Source organism: Gallus gallus, chromosome 4 (assembly GCF_016699485.2).
Source record: "Gallus gallus isolate bGalGal1 chromosome 4, bGalGal1.mat.broiler.GRCg7b, whole genome shotgun sequence".
Taxonomy (NCBI): Eukaryota; Metazoa; Chordata; class Aves; order Galliformes; family Phasianidae; genus Gallus; species Gallus gallus.
In genome coordinates this window covers 8,031,022-8,048,923 of record NC_052535.1, presented here as the reverse complement: position 1 = coordinate 8,048,923, position 17,902 = coordinate 8,031,022, and the positions used below count along the sequence as shown (strand labels likewise).

The 17,902-nt window shown below is 37.7% G+C and overlaps 1 protein-coding gene and 1 long non-coding RNA gene across 2 annotated transcripts in view; one reads left to right on the top strand and one right to left on the bottom strand.

Annotated features, from left to right (window-relative positions):
- KLHL4 (kelch like family member 4) overlaps nucleotides 1-14,331 on the top strand; it is a 34,627-nt gene extending 20,296 nt beyond the window's left edge. The window contains exons 5-11 of the mRNA XM_420250.8: nucleotides 2,184-2,396; nucleotides 2,812-2,998; nucleotides 5,614-5,838; nucleotides 7,428-7,590; nucleotides 9,968-10,180; nucleotides 11,019-11,190; nucleotides 11,775-14,331. Coding sequence (XP_420250.2) covers nucleotides 2,184-2,396; nucleotides 2,812-2,998; nucleotides 5,614-5,838; nucleotides 7,428-7,590; nucleotides 9,968-10,180; nucleotides 11,019-11,190; nucleotides 11,775-11,834 — 1,233 coding nt within the window. The 3' untranslated portion in view covers nucleotides 11,835-14,331. The remainder of the gene's footprint in view (nucleotides 1-2,183; nucleotides 2,397-2,811; nucleotides 2,999-5,613; nucleotides 5,839-7,427; nucleotides 7,591-9,967; nucleotides 10,181-11,018; nucleotides 11,191-11,774) is intronic.
- LOC107052057 overlaps nucleotides 1-17,586 on the bottom strand; it is a 229,947-nt gene extending 212,361 nt beyond the window's left edge. The window contains exon 1 of the long non-coding RNA XR_006939083.1: nucleotides 17,193-17,586. This is a non-coding gene — a long non-coding RNA (uncharacterized LOC107052057). The remainder of the gene's footprint in view (nucleotides 1-17,192) is intronic.
- Between the last annotated feature and the right edge of the window lie 316 nt (nucleotides 17,587-17,902).

Sequence of the window (17,902 nt, the reverse complement as noted above, 5' to 3'; positions counted from 1 at the left end):
AACATCAAGTGTGAATACTCTCCCGGAAAATATATGGGCTTTGGTGAAGCAGAGCAAGCTGTCTGAGCCTGATGCAGTGGCTGTGCTATTCCCGCATTGGCACAGTCCCTGACCTGGGGATATCTCTGCCCAGCTCAGACTCCAAAGGGAAATTTCAGATCTGTGACTGTTACAGAAGCACTGGAAGGAGAGAAGAGTGTGCATAAAAAAACCAAATATTCAGTTATGTTTCCTATTTCAGAATTTTGCCTTGGAGAAGGATATACTTACTGAACTTTAATTTGTATGATTGGCATGCATTTCTTAAAAAAAAAAAAAAAAAAGTAACGGGGTTAACATGGACAACATCAAGAGGAAAATAGTAATGGCCCATTCACATGTTGTTGATTTGACACCAAGAAAATTCCAAAGCTGATTTTAAGGTGAGGCACATACACAACAAAATCCAAAATAAAGAATGTATGAAAAAGATTTGGAATGCTAAAAAGAAGCACATCTTTGACTGAAGCATAATCCTCCTCCGGCTGAAAGTGAGAAATGAATATTCAGTGTGGAAACAGAGAAGCAAGATAGCTGGCTGTGAAACCAAATCAAGGGATAAATATTCAGGGCATCAAGATGTGCTATAGCATCTTTAAACACAAAAAGAATAGCAACTGCCACAGCTAAATGGATATAAAAAGAACTCCTTGTTAGGAGACACATGGCAGCTTCATGCTTGAAATATTAGCACAGTATGTCAAAACCAGTTTAGAGGCTTCATAATGCTAAGAGCATTCCAGGAAGAGACCGCACACTTCCACATGATGAAGTAAATGAGAGTGGCATGTGCAGATTGAGGGCACTGGTTGTGCTCCTTCCTGTCATACTAATGAATGGTTTGTTCAGCAGCAATCTAGATTTCTTTTATATTTTAAAGTTTGAAAAAGGGCACTGAAGCTAGAAGGATCACCCAAGCCCTACATAGCAGCATTGTCCTTGCTGCTCTATACCATTATATTCTCAGCTGAAAACAGGAAATTCCCCCCTCTTCTACCTCTTTTGTCCCACGAGTCCCAGCCATATGGGCCTCAACTTTAACCGTTTTAAATTCACAGGCCAGATTTCTGAGCTGATTTTCAAAAGACGTTGGAGAACGAGATTGTACCAATGCATGCACACAGACTGTTGTGGAAGAGGATAAATAAAACATTCTGTTTTGCGTTGAGCCAGCCTCAACCACTTGAAAATGTGTACCTTAGGGAAAAGACTATAAAGATGGACTGTAAATACAGAGATCATCCAAATGAACTAGTAACATTTAAACACTTACAGAAGATAAGCTATAAACACCACATCCATTCAACAAAAACAGACACAAAGGAAGCTTTTCCCTTCATCTACTTCAGCCATTGATGCAAAGTATTAACAGTTTCCTGCCTAGTATCTTTACAAGCAGATAGACCTTGTTCTGATAAACATCTTGTACTAAATTTGTAACTAAATGTGGACTGGCCTTCCTGTTCCTATTCTCTGAATGTCACAAAATATTAAAGCAGGATGTGGATGTGCAGAAAAGTTAACATAGCAGTTAACCACAGCAGTAGATTATGGTCTTAGACCACTTTCTCAAGATTTGCCCAGTTTTTAACTGCCCCAAAAGTACTATCAGAAAAGTGAGTTTAATTTCCCTTCATTTTCTACTACAGAGTAGAGACATATAGTCAGCAGCAGACACAGTAAAGAACTATCTGAACTCTATTTGAATAGTTGAAAGCTAGGAAATCCACTTGTAACACAAGCTATACAGTTACGTTGAATACCCACTAACCATTCAAAAGATATACCATTTATCTTCAAATTGTGTTTCTATTAAGCTGTAGCATTAAGATCACACTGATGGTGAAAACTGCCAGTGGCAAATCCTGCGAGGACATGCCAACAGGAAGCCAACTGCAGCCATAAGCACGGTAGTGGTGAAGTTGATCACTGATCCTCAGCCCTACAAAAGCAAGGCTTCAAAGAGAAACCAGTCTCCCTTAAATGGTAGAAGAGGGTTCTGTGACTTACAGAATATGTATTATAATTCCCTACACCCTAGAACAAAATAGAACTACAGTATATGCAAAGACTATATTACCTAAGAAAAGGTTAATTCAAGGTGTGAAAATCATGAGTGCATTGAAATCTATTTTTCCTTTTAGGAACACTTCACAGAAGTTATTAAAAACCAGGAATTTCTTTTACTCCCTGCTAATGAGATTGCGAAACTCCTGTCTAGCGATGACATCAATGTTCCAGATGAGGAAGTTATATTCCAGGCACTTATGATGTGGGTGAGACATGATTTGCAAAACCGGCAACAAGACCTAGGGATGCTTCTATCTTATATCAGACTGCCTCTACTTCCCCCTCAGGTATGGAAGTGAAGGGCTAACAGGGGCCTTAACCATAAACTGAAATTTTTGCCTCAAGCATCATTTAAACAGAAACAAAACAAAACAAAACAACATCTGTAGAGAAGTGCTGCTTTTTTGCTTCTGATTTGTTATTTCCTGATGTGGAATTTTTTCTTATTATTTTTTTTATTTTTGTTAACTCCATAATAGGTATGATTATTAATGGAAAGATAGAAGAAAAAAGTAAATGTAATTACTGTGCTCACAATTACCTTTATAAACATATCAGTCTCATGGTATCTCAAAAATACAACATTTCTTTCCCAGATAGCACTTTCACCTATCTTTATAGCTACACAGACTTTACTTACTGAAGTACATCCAACTTTTAATGATTTAGATACACATAAGATCATCACTTTTCATTTCTTAGTTACTAGCCGATCTAGAAAATAGTCCAATGTTTGCAGACGACCTAGAATGCCAGAAACTTCTCATGGAGGCTATGAAGTACCATCTCCTACCAGAAAGACGGTCCATGATGCAGAGCCCTCGAACAAAGCCTAGGAAGTCTACAGTGGGTGCACTTTATGCTGTAGGAGGTATGGATGCCACTAAAGGTAAGCTGAAATATTTAACTGCATTGACTAATAATAGTATTACAGACACCCAGAAAATATATGACAGTTATCAAAAAGTTTCTGTTAGAAAAACAGCAATTTAAGGATGGAAAAGGAAGGAAAAATTGTAGAAATCGATCCTGTATATTAGATATTATTCCTTCTTGCAAGAATCCTGTTTCTAAATAACGTTTTTTCAGGATCACATATAGAATTTTCTTCAGGTTTGTAGCTGAAAGCTAAATGTTATAGATATATTCCAGATTTTATGATTTGATTTTCACAACTGCAACCCTTTTACAGCTTTACAAATTACACTATTCCATTTAGTATGGAGGTATCTTAAATTACTTTCTACAGGACTCCACTGCTTGGTGCCAAAGAATTGTAATTAGTTTAAAGTCTAGTAACTTGCTGAGCAGCATTACTTTCAGCTGTGCAAATTCACTATTAATAGAATCACAGAGAAGTTAATCCATTTCATGGTTTGGAAAAAGTTGCTGATGACTAACGTTTCCTATGCAGTGCTACCTTACTACCCTCTGCCATCAATTTAAATGCAAACTGTGTGTTCACTGAGATCGTAATACAAAGAGAAAACATTCATTCTCAGGACAATTTAGAAAAATGAAGTTAAGCCATAGCAACTAGTGAAGTTTAATTAGCAATTCTTGTTATTTATGAATGACATAAAATAACCAAGAACTCAAAATTACCTTTAAACTATTAAAAATGAGAATAAAATTTTATAATAGGTTTTTTTTTCAGTAAAGATTATACAAAGAATGGGCTATTTCAGTCAACATCTTCATTTCCTGTTGGTGCCTCTTCTACTTACTACCTTGGAGTAGAGCCAGCTGTTTGAACTTCTGCCTTTTGATGGTTAGAACAGCATTTCCTCTCCTCCCTGCTGTCCTCTATATCTCTGACTCATACCTTCAGCCTGAGCTGGACTGTAAGATAAAGGAAACAGAACCTAAGAGACTATGAGGCACTGGAAGAACATCTCTGAGAAGGGAAGAACTGAACCTCTGGCTAGAATGTGCTTTCTGTGATAAAGAAAACAAGAACTCTTAGGGAGTGCCAGGTTTGGCTTTGTGCTTATCTCAGGTGGTATATGAAGTCAAATCTCAAATTCAAATGATCAAGAGAAGATCAAAGAGCCACTTTTGGACTAGTATTTAAAAAAAAAAAAGTGAATGTGCCTAAACTACATTAACTTTCAAAACCTACTTTCAAGCCTCTGTAAAAATTACAGCCTACGGGGTACGAACACACTGTACACCTTAATATCTTTCTCTCTCTTTTTTTTTTTTCTCTCCAGTATGTGAGATACTTCTTTTGAAGCTGAGAACTTTGGGGCACTCACATATTAGCATAAAATAAATGAGACAGAATCAAAGCAAAGAAGAGCAAACAGAGAGTTTGCTCTGAGAGTTGCTCAGAATTAAATTGCTTTTATAGCAGATGGATCAGGTAGCTTCTTCCCCAATCTGTGTATCTGGAAAGGCACGTAGAGGGAAACAAACAATCACATCACATATGCTCTTGTTTTACTATATCTGTTGAGTACAGCAGCTGAACTACAGCAGATTTTACTAAGGAAAACATCTCTAGAGCAAACTACCTTTCTTTTCTGCATTACTGCATTGCTTGTTTTGCAGTCACAAACCATTCATCCACAAACTGCCTATTGTTATTCTCAAAATATGAGTTCTCCTGTAACAAATCTCAGTCAAGGAGTAGGCAGGAAATCAGCTCTGTTTCTCTCATCTGGTTGCCTTCAGATGAGCTGAAGTTGAGCTCCAGAGCGTGCTGTGTGTGCAACTGGCAATTGCCTCTTCCTGCCTCAGCAGTAGCTCAGCCATGTCCCCCTGTGCTAAATCAGCTCTCGTGGGGGCAATTACAGCAGCTGAGTGTGACTGACAGAGCCAGCAGATGGAAAAGTGTCATTTTTGAATGGCAGGGAGTTGGGGCCTTATGAATAGTTTCAGTAAAACCGTGACCAGAAGTTCAGTGACCTGAAAAAACTGAAAATGCAGCTTACATATTATGGCAGACAAGTAGTTATTGCAAGGCTGCACAGGTGAACCTCAGAGAAGCTGCCTGTGGAAGGCAAACGTGCACTCACACTTCAGCGTTCTGCCTCCCTCCATTGCACAAAGGAAACTGAGGCAGGCAGATTCACAGATATACTTTTAGTTTTAGGAAGCACTACTAATTTAGGCAATTTTTTGATTAACAAACAGATAGTTGTGAGGTACCATACTCAGAAAGAATGAAGAACAAATAAACCAACTACCCTCATACTACTTAACTGAGTGACAGATTTAACTTATCTACAATTGCTCTGTGCTAAAAATTAGCTGTAATTCTGCACCTTCCTATCAGTGGTTTATTCCCATCTGTTTGATGATCATGCATGCAATTAATACAGCTGTTGCACTGTGTTCACTCTCATAACTGAAGCTCTCAGAAAGATGTAGGAAAGGTCAAAATACAGAATTTCAGTCTTTTACAATATGATAATGTATCAAAATGGGTCAACTACTGACTGCTGGATAGTGATCAGTTCAAGGCTGTCTCATATTGTATCATACTACTATCTTTAATAGGCACCACTACAATTGAAAAGTATGACCTTAGGACTAACAGCTGGATACAAATTGGTACCATGAATGGCAGACGATTACAGTTTGGAGTTGCAGTAATTGACAACAAGCTCTACATTGTGGGAGGAAGAGATGGTCTGAAAACCTCCAATATTGTTGAATGTTTCAACCCTATCACCAAAGTCTGGACTGTAATGCCTCCTATGTCAACACACAGACATGGCTTAGGTAAGAGGTGCTGCTTCTTTGCAAATGGTTTGGATCACAGATTCATTCCAGCTGACAACTTTTTTAAGCCTTTACTAAAATGCAGCGATATTTGCAGAAGATATTTTTCAAAGACAAATTTGCCCATTGACATAATTTTATGAAAGTGATATCTATTAGTATTCACCTATATTTTAGTGGTCTTCCACGCTTAATTTTGCTTTTATAAAATTCCAGAATATAAGCAACAGGGAGAATAATCGACTCTTCATCCAATTTAGTCATCAAGGTGTACATTTCCAATACAGAAACAACCTGGTTTTCAGCTTTTGAAAATAATGACTTAAGCTCATGGGTACCTAATACCTCTGAAAATCAGATCAGAGAGTTCCTCATGGTGAAGAAAAAGTTGCTGTTACAAAATTAGTACAACTTCACTAATTTTAATGTTGAAATTACAAGTTCTAGAGTGCACAACCACAGTCTGACATCTATGGCCTTTAATGCCCAGTAATCCTAATATTCATGGTGAATTAACAAAACAAATATGAAATCCAGAGTATACTTCTGGAACAATAAAAGATAAGTTTAAAGTTGAGAAGACTATGGGAGGGAATATGATTTCTGAAAAACAAATAACAGTAAGAAAGACAAGAAGGCAAAACAGAATGAAGTCTCTATGCAGGGACATGATTCTAGCCAACAAATAGGTTGCAGTAGTGAAGTCTTGAGTGCCCAGAGTCAGGCTTTTGACTGTGTATCAGCCCAGTTTGCAAAGCTGCTTACACTTACAGGTCCCATTAGTTTCAGTGTGATTCTGTGGTGAGTTAAGCACATTTGGAAAAAAAAAAAATAAAATAGGCCATGTATATTTAGACCTGAAAAGATAGATTTAGAAAACTTTTAAGCAGCCAAATTCCAACATCTTGCCTTACCTAACAGGGAGCAAAGATCAGTGACAGAAGCAGCTCTCCAAAGGGGAGGGGTACCTCTTGCTGAGGATGGTAAATAACACAGGATGTGTTCACAGAGAGCTTTGAATAGACAGCCAAGTTCACTCTCCTGTGCCTCAAGGGCAACATAGACAAGCCAGCTCTTATTTCCACTCACCAGGCACCAGAATGTTACAGTACACTACAGGCAATCAGGCCAGCCAGCTGCCATCCACTTTGGCTTCATGCTGGTGGGACTACAGAGCTTCAGCTGGCTCAGAAGAAGGGACAAGTAGTTGGTTGCTCTGAACAATTTTTTCACTGTCTGGCTCCGTTTTTTATTTTTTATTTTTTTTTAAGAATAGCATTGTTTCTTGTGTAGGGGTGCAGATTTGATTCAGAACAAGGTCAACAGAACTGGGAGAAAAATTCCAAGAAAACAAAAGCAGCTTTCTTCTGATCTTTAGGCAAAAGATAATGCTTATTCTGAAAGATATTGTGTTCAAAATATTTTGTTTCTATTTGTTTATTCTTCTTAATGACAAAGCAGCTTTTAGATGGCTTAATACTAGCTGAAACTGCTTATCTGTATACAGGCAATTAAAGCAAGAAGTTAATACTTCATTAGTCACTGAAATTATTAGATACAGTAATCTGTCCCTAACTCTATTCTTTAAGGAGTAGCAATGCTGGAAGGACCAATGTATGCTGTTGGTGGCCATGATGGGTGGAGTTACCTGAACACCGTAGAAAGATGGGACCCTCAAGCCCGGCAATGGAATTATGTTGCTAGCATGTCCACCCCCCGAAGCACTGTAGGGGTTGCAGCGTTAAATAGCAAGTATGTCAACAGGAAAAACTCTCTTTGCCTTTTCATTTACTTCCTTCCTTGGAAATGCAGTTTCTTATACTTTCTTTTCAATCTTATAGTAATTAATCACCACAAGAAAACAAAGAGAAAATGTAATGCACAAAAATAAGAAAAGGTTTTCCTCTATCACTAAACTGTTTTCTAACTTGCAAACATGTTTTAAACATTTTTAAACTTAAGACAATTTGAAAATCAGAATTTTACCTGGTCTACAACTTACGGAAGCTATTGATCAAATACCTTAAAAAATATCCAAATTTATGTTTGCATTTTTAAATCAATATATCTAAGGAAGCACCATTTGAAATAACTTTCTCCTTTTCAGCAAAATCATCTGGTGTTAGAAATAGGAAAGTCTGGTAGAAAACCTCACGATACACTGGAAAGCGTAGCTTGAGCCAATACTCCCTCTTATTGCAATCTGAGGTAGAAAGCCTCTTAGTGCAGAGTTCGTAGGGGCACAGTTGTATGCAGAAATCTGTGTCTATCCTGAAACCTTATCATTGGCTTTCCTGCTCACTTCTCAAATTCCAGTGATTTATGAAAGGATATAGAGTAGAAATAAAGAGGTCAGATATTTGCAAACATAAATCTTCATATACAAAAACCAAGCTTTTGCAATAGAACAAGACATGATTATAAACATTTATTCAAAAAATCTGAGGAGTAGAACTGCCTGTCCAAGTCCCTGTTGTATCCCAGAGGAAATGCTCTCAGCATAAGCTTCACTAGAAATTCCTTTGGGTGCCTTTCACAGGGATGTGCAGGAAACTACTTTGTCAGAGAGGAAATCCAGCCCGATCCTGACTCTGTTCTCAATCACCTCCGATACACCCTGTCTCCTGCTTGGCTTAAATCACGTCTGTTAGCTCAGTGATGTAATCGCTGGCATACCAGGGGAAGCCAAACTCAAACATCCATCAGTCACTGCTACTGCTGCAGTCTAGCCGAGCAAAATGCTTCTCCTCTCTGTTTCCCTAATGCATGACGTATTTTTTTCTATCTGATCCCACCAGAAAACACCTAGTTTCAGTGGGGCAACATTTCTGACCAATAAAAGGTCTACTGAGAACACCAGTCAATGAAGGAATATGCGATTTCTCCTCAGGGAATGATACAAGGTTTTTTTGTTTGTTTTTGTTTTTTAAGATCTTTAGATGATCCTGGGTACGCTAGGGAAACAAAAATCTGTTTGCAAAGTCAGTGATTTCCTCTCTGTGAAAGCTGTGTAAACAAGCAGACTGTATCTAAGGGTAAAGTATGAAAAGAAAACAAATCCCATTCTCAAGCTTTTTATGGGCCAAGCAACAAACTGCACAAGACTCAAGCCTGTGGTTCAACTCACAAACATTAGAAGATGATAGAACTAAAATTTTTGTATTGCTCTAGAAGTCAAGATTGCTCTTTTTGAAATCATACATCAGAGCAGTCCAAAACTTATCCCAGTCACTGGAGAAAGACAAGTACATCTTAAGCAAAACTCAACAAACTGGATTTGGGTGACTCACTCTGGACAGGCTGAGGTGCTCCCCAGGTCTCTAATCAATTGCGCTAGAAAAAAACAACTATTTCACAGCAGTAAGTAGTGGCCAGAGTGGGAGAAGGACTTGAACATCTGGCACAGTCGACATCCAAACACATCTTTTACACCCACTGCGAATACTATCACAGTCTAGCAGCACCAAAGCTAGCTTGAAATACAAAAGAAATTCAGACTTTGTAAGATTGATTGACAAAGAGACACAAAGTGCTTCTTAATGAGGATTTCTACCATTCCCCTCTATATGTTGTTATATGCTATATATTGTTTGAACAACAACTGGTTTGAATCTCCAGTAGTTTGCTAAGTGCCTTTAAGGCAGAACAGACAAGGAGACATATCTCTAAGGTAAATTCTGTATTTCAGAAAATCTTTAGGACACTGAGGAAAATATACTTTTGTCATAAGTTTCTGAAACATAATGATAGCACTGAAGTTTTCGTTACATACTAATGGTACAGGAAAATTGCTTGTCAAATATTTCATAAGACTGCCAAAGAAAATACTCCAACTGTGTTTCAAACATACGTAGTACTTCTCATAAATTTCACCTAATGCTTAAGCTGATGGCTTTAGAGAAGCTGATACAGACTTTTAATTTTCTTATGTGACTGCTTGAAGCTACATTATAAAATGAAGAAAATACAGCATGAAAAACTCATTGTGCAGAGAAAGTTCCAGAGCAAAGTGGTCAGAGAGTAAATATTAAGCATACTGGGAATTTTAAAGTGATCTGAATGAAGTTAATAAAGTATTCTTATTAAAAGGACTGAAATTGTTTGTCTTCCTGTGGGTAATTTACCCCAGACTATACGCAGTTGGTGGACGAGATGGGAGCTCCTGCTTAAAATCAATGGAATGTTTTGATCCACATACAAACAAGTGGAGCCTATGTGCTTCGATGTCAAAGAGAAGAGGTGGTGTTGGTGTTGCAACATACAATGGGTTTTTATATGCTGTGGGAGGTCATGATGCACCTGCTTCCAACCACTGTTCTCGACTTTCCGACTGTGTAGAAAGGTAAGAACATTTTTCTTTTTTAAACACTTCAGGAAATATAAAACTGCAGCAAGGGAAATCTCTTCAGAATTGGAACGTTACCTTTGGATAACACATTATGCTTTTTAGAATAATATTTTTGAGCATAAGAACTGATTTGCAATGATTTTGTGCTAACGAAACAACTAACTGCCACATGAAAATTTCTCCTTGTTCTCACATCTATTGGAACTGACTGAGGGTGAGCCAGGACAACTCAACAGTAAGATGAACTCAACATGGGAATTTGTATTTCTCAGGTGCCAAAATCCAGCTTTGGGCTACATCTCCCATATACCATAGGAACAAAATAATTTTCAATTGTCTCTTCCTCCACCAGTTTGGGTGATATTGACAAACATGATAGAAACTATATGAGATACAAACTTTGCTTAAGATTATGAGTTATGAGATTAACTTTGTTCGTGAGATTCATTTATTTTGTGGTGAAGTTTTCTGGAAATGTCAATTATGATAAGAAACAGAAAACAAAAATCTTTATGCTGAAAAAAAAAAAAAGAACTTTTCTGACTCAATTGCTGCCATGGTATCATTCCCTCAACTTCATCTGTGTTCAAAACACAGAGATTGTTAATCTCATAGAAATGTATACTTTATCACACAACGTGAAAATAAGGGTTTGAAGATCCCTCTAGCGGCTGAATAAAGAATTTAATCTTATTCCTCACGATTTTCCATCCTACTTCATAACATAAGCTAAATTCCAAAATAGGGGAAAAGAACCACCAGCTTTTAAAATCTGAAATATCAGTGTATTTCTACAATGTATTTTTCTAATTTTGATCATAAAACATTTCAGATATGACCCTAAAACAGACACTTGGACAACAGTGGCTCCGTTGAGTGTACCTCGGGATGCTGTTGGAATTTGTCCTCTGGGAGACAGACTATATGCTGTTGGTGGCTATGATGGCCACACATACCTGGATACTGTGGAGTCCTATGATGCTCAAAATAACGAGTGGACAGAGGTAACTAAAAATAGTAAGACCTATCTGAACAGGAAAAGTGAAAACAATTACACTGCAAAATGGCTTTGTGAAAAATGATATATGTCCAGATGAAATAATGCTAATAAAAAGGTATTTAACTACAGCACTTCCTTACCAAGCATTATTAGAGCTGCAATGCCTTTGTCAGCAATGCCCTCTACTGGAGGCACTTTCAATTTTTCACATTTAACAACATCAATGAATTGAGACCATAAGAAAGCATTAAAACTGTCAAGATTCTTTTGTAGCTACGCAGTCCATAGTTTTGGATAAAAGGATAAGCAAGTTTTTTTTTTGTTGTTTTTGTTTTGTTTTTTTTTTTTTACAATAACTAAAAGCAACACCACCAACATAGACCCCAATGGTCCTCAGCAACTGCAAAACACTTTTTTCAAAAACCTCAGACTGTTCTCACAGTTCTAGTTAAATCTATTTTTCGAGTGGTACATTAGCATGAATAAACAAATTGCTTTCCTTTTAATCTACAAGCAACTTATCTAGTCCTGCCCATAAAAGTCTACTAAAAGTGTTTTGTCCCTTTTCACTTTTCTTTTGTTTTTAAGGAAGTCCCTGTCAACATTGGAAGGGCTGGAGCGTGCGTTGTAGTTGTGAAGTTGCCATGATGTCTGTACATACTGTGAAACCAACCTGTGAGTGGGGTTTCATGAAAACTGAGTCAGGAAGAGAAGAAACATTTCTAGAAGGCAGTACAGCCTAGAAACATCATAACAGTCCCATCATAGAGAATAATTGTCTTGGGGCCATTATGATATTAGAGCACAAGACGAGTCTTCCTGCATTGCAAAAACCAGATAATTTTGAAAAAGTGAATTATTTTTTACTGCCTAATATGTAAAATTAGATGATATGTTTAAATGGTTCGGGTTTGTTACAGAAATTTATCTGTTATTTATAAAATACAGTAGTAAGGTGATAAATGGATGTATAAGATTTCATAAACCTTTTTCTTTTTTTTTTTTATGTTAGCAGTAATGCTCATGTTTATAAAAGGAGACTTTGTATTTTAAGTAAACAAAAATGAATAAAAGAGAAATACCTTCAAAAGAAAACTGTACAGAAGGAAATAGTGGACCTCAAATGTATTTGGTAACAGAATATTCTCTGCAGAAGAAACTTTATTTCTAGCCTCAGAAGTTAGAGTACTAAATTAACTTTAAAATAATTATGTAATAAATCAAAGAGAAGCACAGAATGTCTTTGCTATTCAGTAGTAAAGAGAAAATATCCACTTTTATCAGTATGTTCAACTGAATTGTACAAGAACTACTAGGGCTAAAATATCTTTGTTTTCTTAAGTACGTGCCAAAAGAAAAATCTCATTTGCCAAAACAATACTAATATAATTTCCAATCATTTTCACAGTGCATCTGTATGTGAAATTTTAATTCCAATCAGTGTGTCAGGTTATTAGTGGATTTGTCTTTGCCCACTAACCATCTGTTAGTATTATCTTAAACTTACTTGGCTATTCTTGGAATAATCACCAAGCACTAAATTAAATATATATATATCATATAATTGCAGACATTGAATACAAGTTACAAAATGAAAATTTTATATCATATTGATATGACAATCTTTGATCTCAGCTGAAGATTACCAGCTTTGTCATGTACAGTAGAAAAAAATCACATGCACTGTGCAACAATCTACACCACTAAGATAAGCATGTTCATGTTTTGAGATAAATGAATATTCTACACGCATGAGGGTTTTCTTTTTGTGTGCCAATTTTTAATGAAGATTTGATTTTTTTCTGTAATTTCATTTTTGATAATTTCAAATGCCGTAAGTGTATTTTAGAAGAAGAATGTATGTAAGATATTCTATGTTGTAAAGCACACTATTTGGGCAGTATCTATTTTAGTGTTTGTTATATTGTTGTTTTGTCAGTATTAGAAAATTCAGAACAGATATGAAATCTCCCTGAAGATGTAACTACGTGACTAACTTCCCTGATGCAATGTCCTTTCAGAATTCAGCAATATGGTATTTTAACAAATATATAGTATTTATCATATTGAACTCTTCTAAAAAGGAAATCTCATAAGCATATTTATAAAAAGACAAAAACATTTTTAACTTTAAATATTAAAATTATGTTTATATGAAGCATGCTACATCTAAATAAACTTAACTTTCTCTGCTAAGAAAATGTAATGATATTGTAACAACTTCGCCTTTTTATTGTACAACTCAATAATAGAAAACAGAAGCATCATTTTTTATCGTCCAAAAGAACATGATTCTGCTTAATTCTCCTCACTGTATCTGCTCCACAGAAATTACAATTTACCTTCAACTTCACAGGATTTAATTGCTAGAAGTTTAGGGACTTTTGTTGTTTGTTGCTGTTGTTTTGGTTATTTTTCTCCTTTCTTTCTTTGAGTCAAAACTAGCCACCACTACCACAGGCAGCTTGTGAAGCTGTTTGACCACTTGGATTTCACAAGTGATGATTCCACATAGACAAGTGCACAACAGGTGTCCTTCTCTCTTCCCATATAGGGAACCTGGCTCACCAGCTACCTGGAGTATCTTTTCATAGCAGATATTAACTTTAAAAAATTAACAAGAAATAAACTCTTCTGCGCCCTGATCACTGTCATCCCTGCTCTAGTCATGGCACAACCATTTGTACTCTTAATGAACGAATACTTGGACCAGAGGGAGAGGCGCACTGCTGCTTACCATTCAGGCTCCAAGTCGTGCTTTCCTCATGTTCTCCTAGAACACATCAATGCTTCAAGTAACCAGTGCAATATCATTTATTTTTCCTTGTTTGGAAAACACTGACATTCTGTGCTCATTTTTAAAATTCTAAAATATGAATTCCATAGAATCACACAATTGTTTGAGCTGGATGGGACTTTCAAAGGCCAACTAGTCCAACTGCCCTGCTATAAACAGGGACACCTACAGCTCGATCATGTTGCTCAAAGCCTGGTCCAGCCAGGATTTTTATAATAAAATGTACTTCTACGTGCACTTGGGCAGCTGGACATCGTGTTGCACACAGGCCTGAAACCATGCTTGGAGCTGCTGCTATGAAAATTCAATTGAACTTTCAAAGAAAAATAAAAACATAACACACTTGAATCTTGAATTATTTGTAGAATAGCCAATTTTATGAGAAATGATGACGAGGATTATCATGACCTTAAAATTCTAAGAGGTAGAAAACAAGAATAAACTTTGAACACACATTTGAAGTAAAGCAATAAAATGGGACCACTGAATTTTCCAGGGAAAGCAGTTGTTCTCCAGCACTTTTTTGGTACTAAAGTTTGTTTTCTTCCACAATACTTGTACAGCAATGGAAAGTCATGAGAAAGGAAGCTAGCAGCTAGCAAAAGGAAATTGGAAACCTAACAGGAAGACAGAAGAAAAACAAACTGGAATGAATTTAGAGACATCTAGACATTATTAGGTGAGAGAGAGTACTAGAGATGAGGTGTCATCCCTGCACATTTCCTCTGCTTCTCCAAACATGAGGGGCTGTGACAGTTCTGTTAGCATCTTTGCTTACTAGTTACCCTGACAGCTCCAGGCACAGCTTCCCATGGGGAGATTTCATTTTATTGATTAGAATTAATTTCTGGAGGGATTAAACTGAACTTCTGTAATAGCCACCGTGGACTTAGTATTTCTAATTGGTTGTATGCTAAGAATAACTGCAGGCAGTATTTGAGCCTCACCTCTTACTTCCCTATCTCATCTTGCAGGAGAGAGGAAAATAGGAGAATTTTATTGGAACAGAGAGCCTTTCACTGTCCCTTCCCCTTAAAAGGATGAAGTGCTGCTTTTTTTTTTTTCCATAGTACATTCTTTTTATCTTTAAGATCTCTAGTGACTTCATCCCTTGCCAAAAGAAGCTGACAACAAAATGCTATGTTGAACCTTTCTCTCTTTTCAGCATAACTCTGCAGCATTGTTCACACACAGTCATTAAGCATTATTCACCCTCCTCATAGACATATCCTCAAGGCCCTCTTTTTCTCCATCACAGTTCTACATAAGCCAAAGGAATGAAAAATTTTGTCCTCTTGTACATTAACAATCATATCTATGGAGTATACAGAGGAGGACTACACTAAGTTCACAACATCAACATTTGCATGAGCCAGCTGTGTAAGACTAAGGAGGAAAAATACCTAAGCAGTAACTGGAGGATAACTCAGAGAATTGTCCAGAAATGATCTACTGAGTGTGGCATTTAAAGCACAGAAGTTTTTTGTTGTTGTTGTTTTTCAAATAATAGAAAAGCTACACATGAAAATATGCCTGCATTTATTTCAGCAGGAAGTCTAAATGGAAGGCACTTTCACTTCCCTTCCACTTCTGCAAGGAAATGAATCTGTCGTGGCCAAACTCACTGTCCAAAAAAATGTCTCCACTTAAAGGAATTGTTAGGAAAATAAAGTTTAGCCCCAAATTTTTCTTCACAAAAAGTTGCAGGATGGGATATGGAGACTAGGATAATTTCTGACAAGACTGTGTGAGATTGAATAGAAAACCAAGTTATCAACTGCGTAAGGATTTCGGCTTTCAAGGAAGATTTCTTCATCTTACATTTGCTCTTGTTCAAACCTTCTTTTGGCTGTAATTAGGCAGCATTCCCTAATCTATTCGAGAGGCGGTCTCTCAAACCCATAAAAATGGTCCAGGTTAGGAAATTTCTGGTGCTTAAACTGACTGAAAACCCTTTGCTGAGGGAGGCCAGGGAGGGGGACAGGCTGCACAGGGGGCCAGCAGTGCTGGTGGGCTGGGCTTTCTCGAAGGGCACAGCTGTAGCCACTAAAGAACGTGTCTCAGTGTAAATATATTTTCTTCTTTGTTAGATGTAGGTGTAAAAAAAACACACAGAAAATTAAATAAGCAAACAAACCAACAAATCCAAGCTTGGTAGCTGGATGGAATACTAAAGCACAGTGCCTTTGAATTGCCAATGATGTTCTGTCACAAGATTATTACTTTATCTTTTCTTCCATATATAAATCCATCAATTTTCTGGAGCAGACTATCCCTTTCCCTCAATAAACCTCACAACAGAAATGGAATAGTTTCCCGTAAATTACAAAAAGTAGTAAAAGACACAATTCCATCTAAATTTAACTGCAGTCATCTCAGATTGAAAACTCTTCTCCTCCCTTTGAGAATGAAGCACCCTTCAAAACAACTGTATGAATGATATACACAAATATTATCAAAACAACACACTAAAGGACTGAAGGTTTCAGTCTCTAACCAAGTTTTCTCTTCTCTTCTGAAAATTTACCTTTCTTCTGAACTTTACAATTCCCTTCCTGCATTGTTTGCAGTTATTATGTACTTTAAACTGTCTGAGGTAATTTCCTTTTATGTTTTCTTGTTTTGGTCCCTTCATGTGCACTTATAAAACTGCTCCCCTTAGGCCACATCATTTTTAACCTTTAAAGCATCATAAGCATCTCTCTATTCAATTGCAAAACAGATTATTACAAAAGCACTGCAATAACCCTGTGACGTACTGACAAATATGCAGCCAGAAAAGCATTCTGCAATGCAGAAAATATGAAGAAAAATAACACTTGCAAAAGAAAAGAGGAACACAAATTTTCATTTCTGCATAAAACAGTATCTCTAAACCACACTGTCAGCTGATCGATATTAGATGGCTTAGAACTGCAGAACATAGAGATCAAACAGCCCACATCGAAAAACGCCTCAGACCTATGCCAGCATTCTGCAGTCCTGTACAGTAAGGTGGGATCTTCCCAACAAGGTGACACCCATTTCATTCTCTACGTAGAGTTTTCTTTTTGCAAGTTACGTTTTCCTGACGTTGTTCGGTCGTCAGTGAATTTTACAGTAAAGTACCCCTCTACTAACACGAGCCTTCCGTGCCAGCGGGTCGGATACGAGGAGGCCCAGGGCGTGCAGAGAGAGAGCTGAGCCCCGCGAATCCCGCTTAGACTTACCGGCCTGCAGTGCAGCGCTTCCTCAGCAGATGGCGCGATGCGATAATTTTTAGCAGACCCTGCCTCCTACCGAGAGACTGAAGCTCCCTTGTGGTGGCATTTATCCATTGCATTTAAATACACTTTCCTATTTCACACTCCAGAGAGCCCGCTGCAGCTTTTAGAAAGGCTGTTCCCCGTCCCCGCACTGCCACCACACGCACACTCTCACTGCTGACCTCGTAAGAGCAATTCTCAAACCAAAGTCACAGCGAAGCAGCTTCCCGAAGGATTCCCGCCGCAGCCGCTGTCTCGTGCCTGTCCCGCGGCGTGGCACGTTCACACAATGGCTGTGGTTTTGTTCGCTTTGCATTTGTTTGGCTTGCCGAGCACAAACCATGCAAACCACTTCTGCAAATGCAAAGACTTACGGGAGTTCAGAAAGACACCAACTCGGTGCTGTTGTTGCAGACGACACCAAGTCGGGTGCTCTGCCCGACGGGAGAAAGGCACTACAGAGGGACCTGGATAGACTGGATCGATGGACCAAGGTTAACTGTATGAGTTACAATAGAACCAACAACCCCAGGCAGCCCTACAGGCTTGGGGAGGGGTGGTTTGGAAGCTGCCTGATGGAAAGGGACCTTGGTGTACTGATGGACAGTTGGCTGAATATGAGCCAGCAGTGCGCCCAGGTGGCCAAGAAGGCCAATGGCATCCTGGCTTGTATC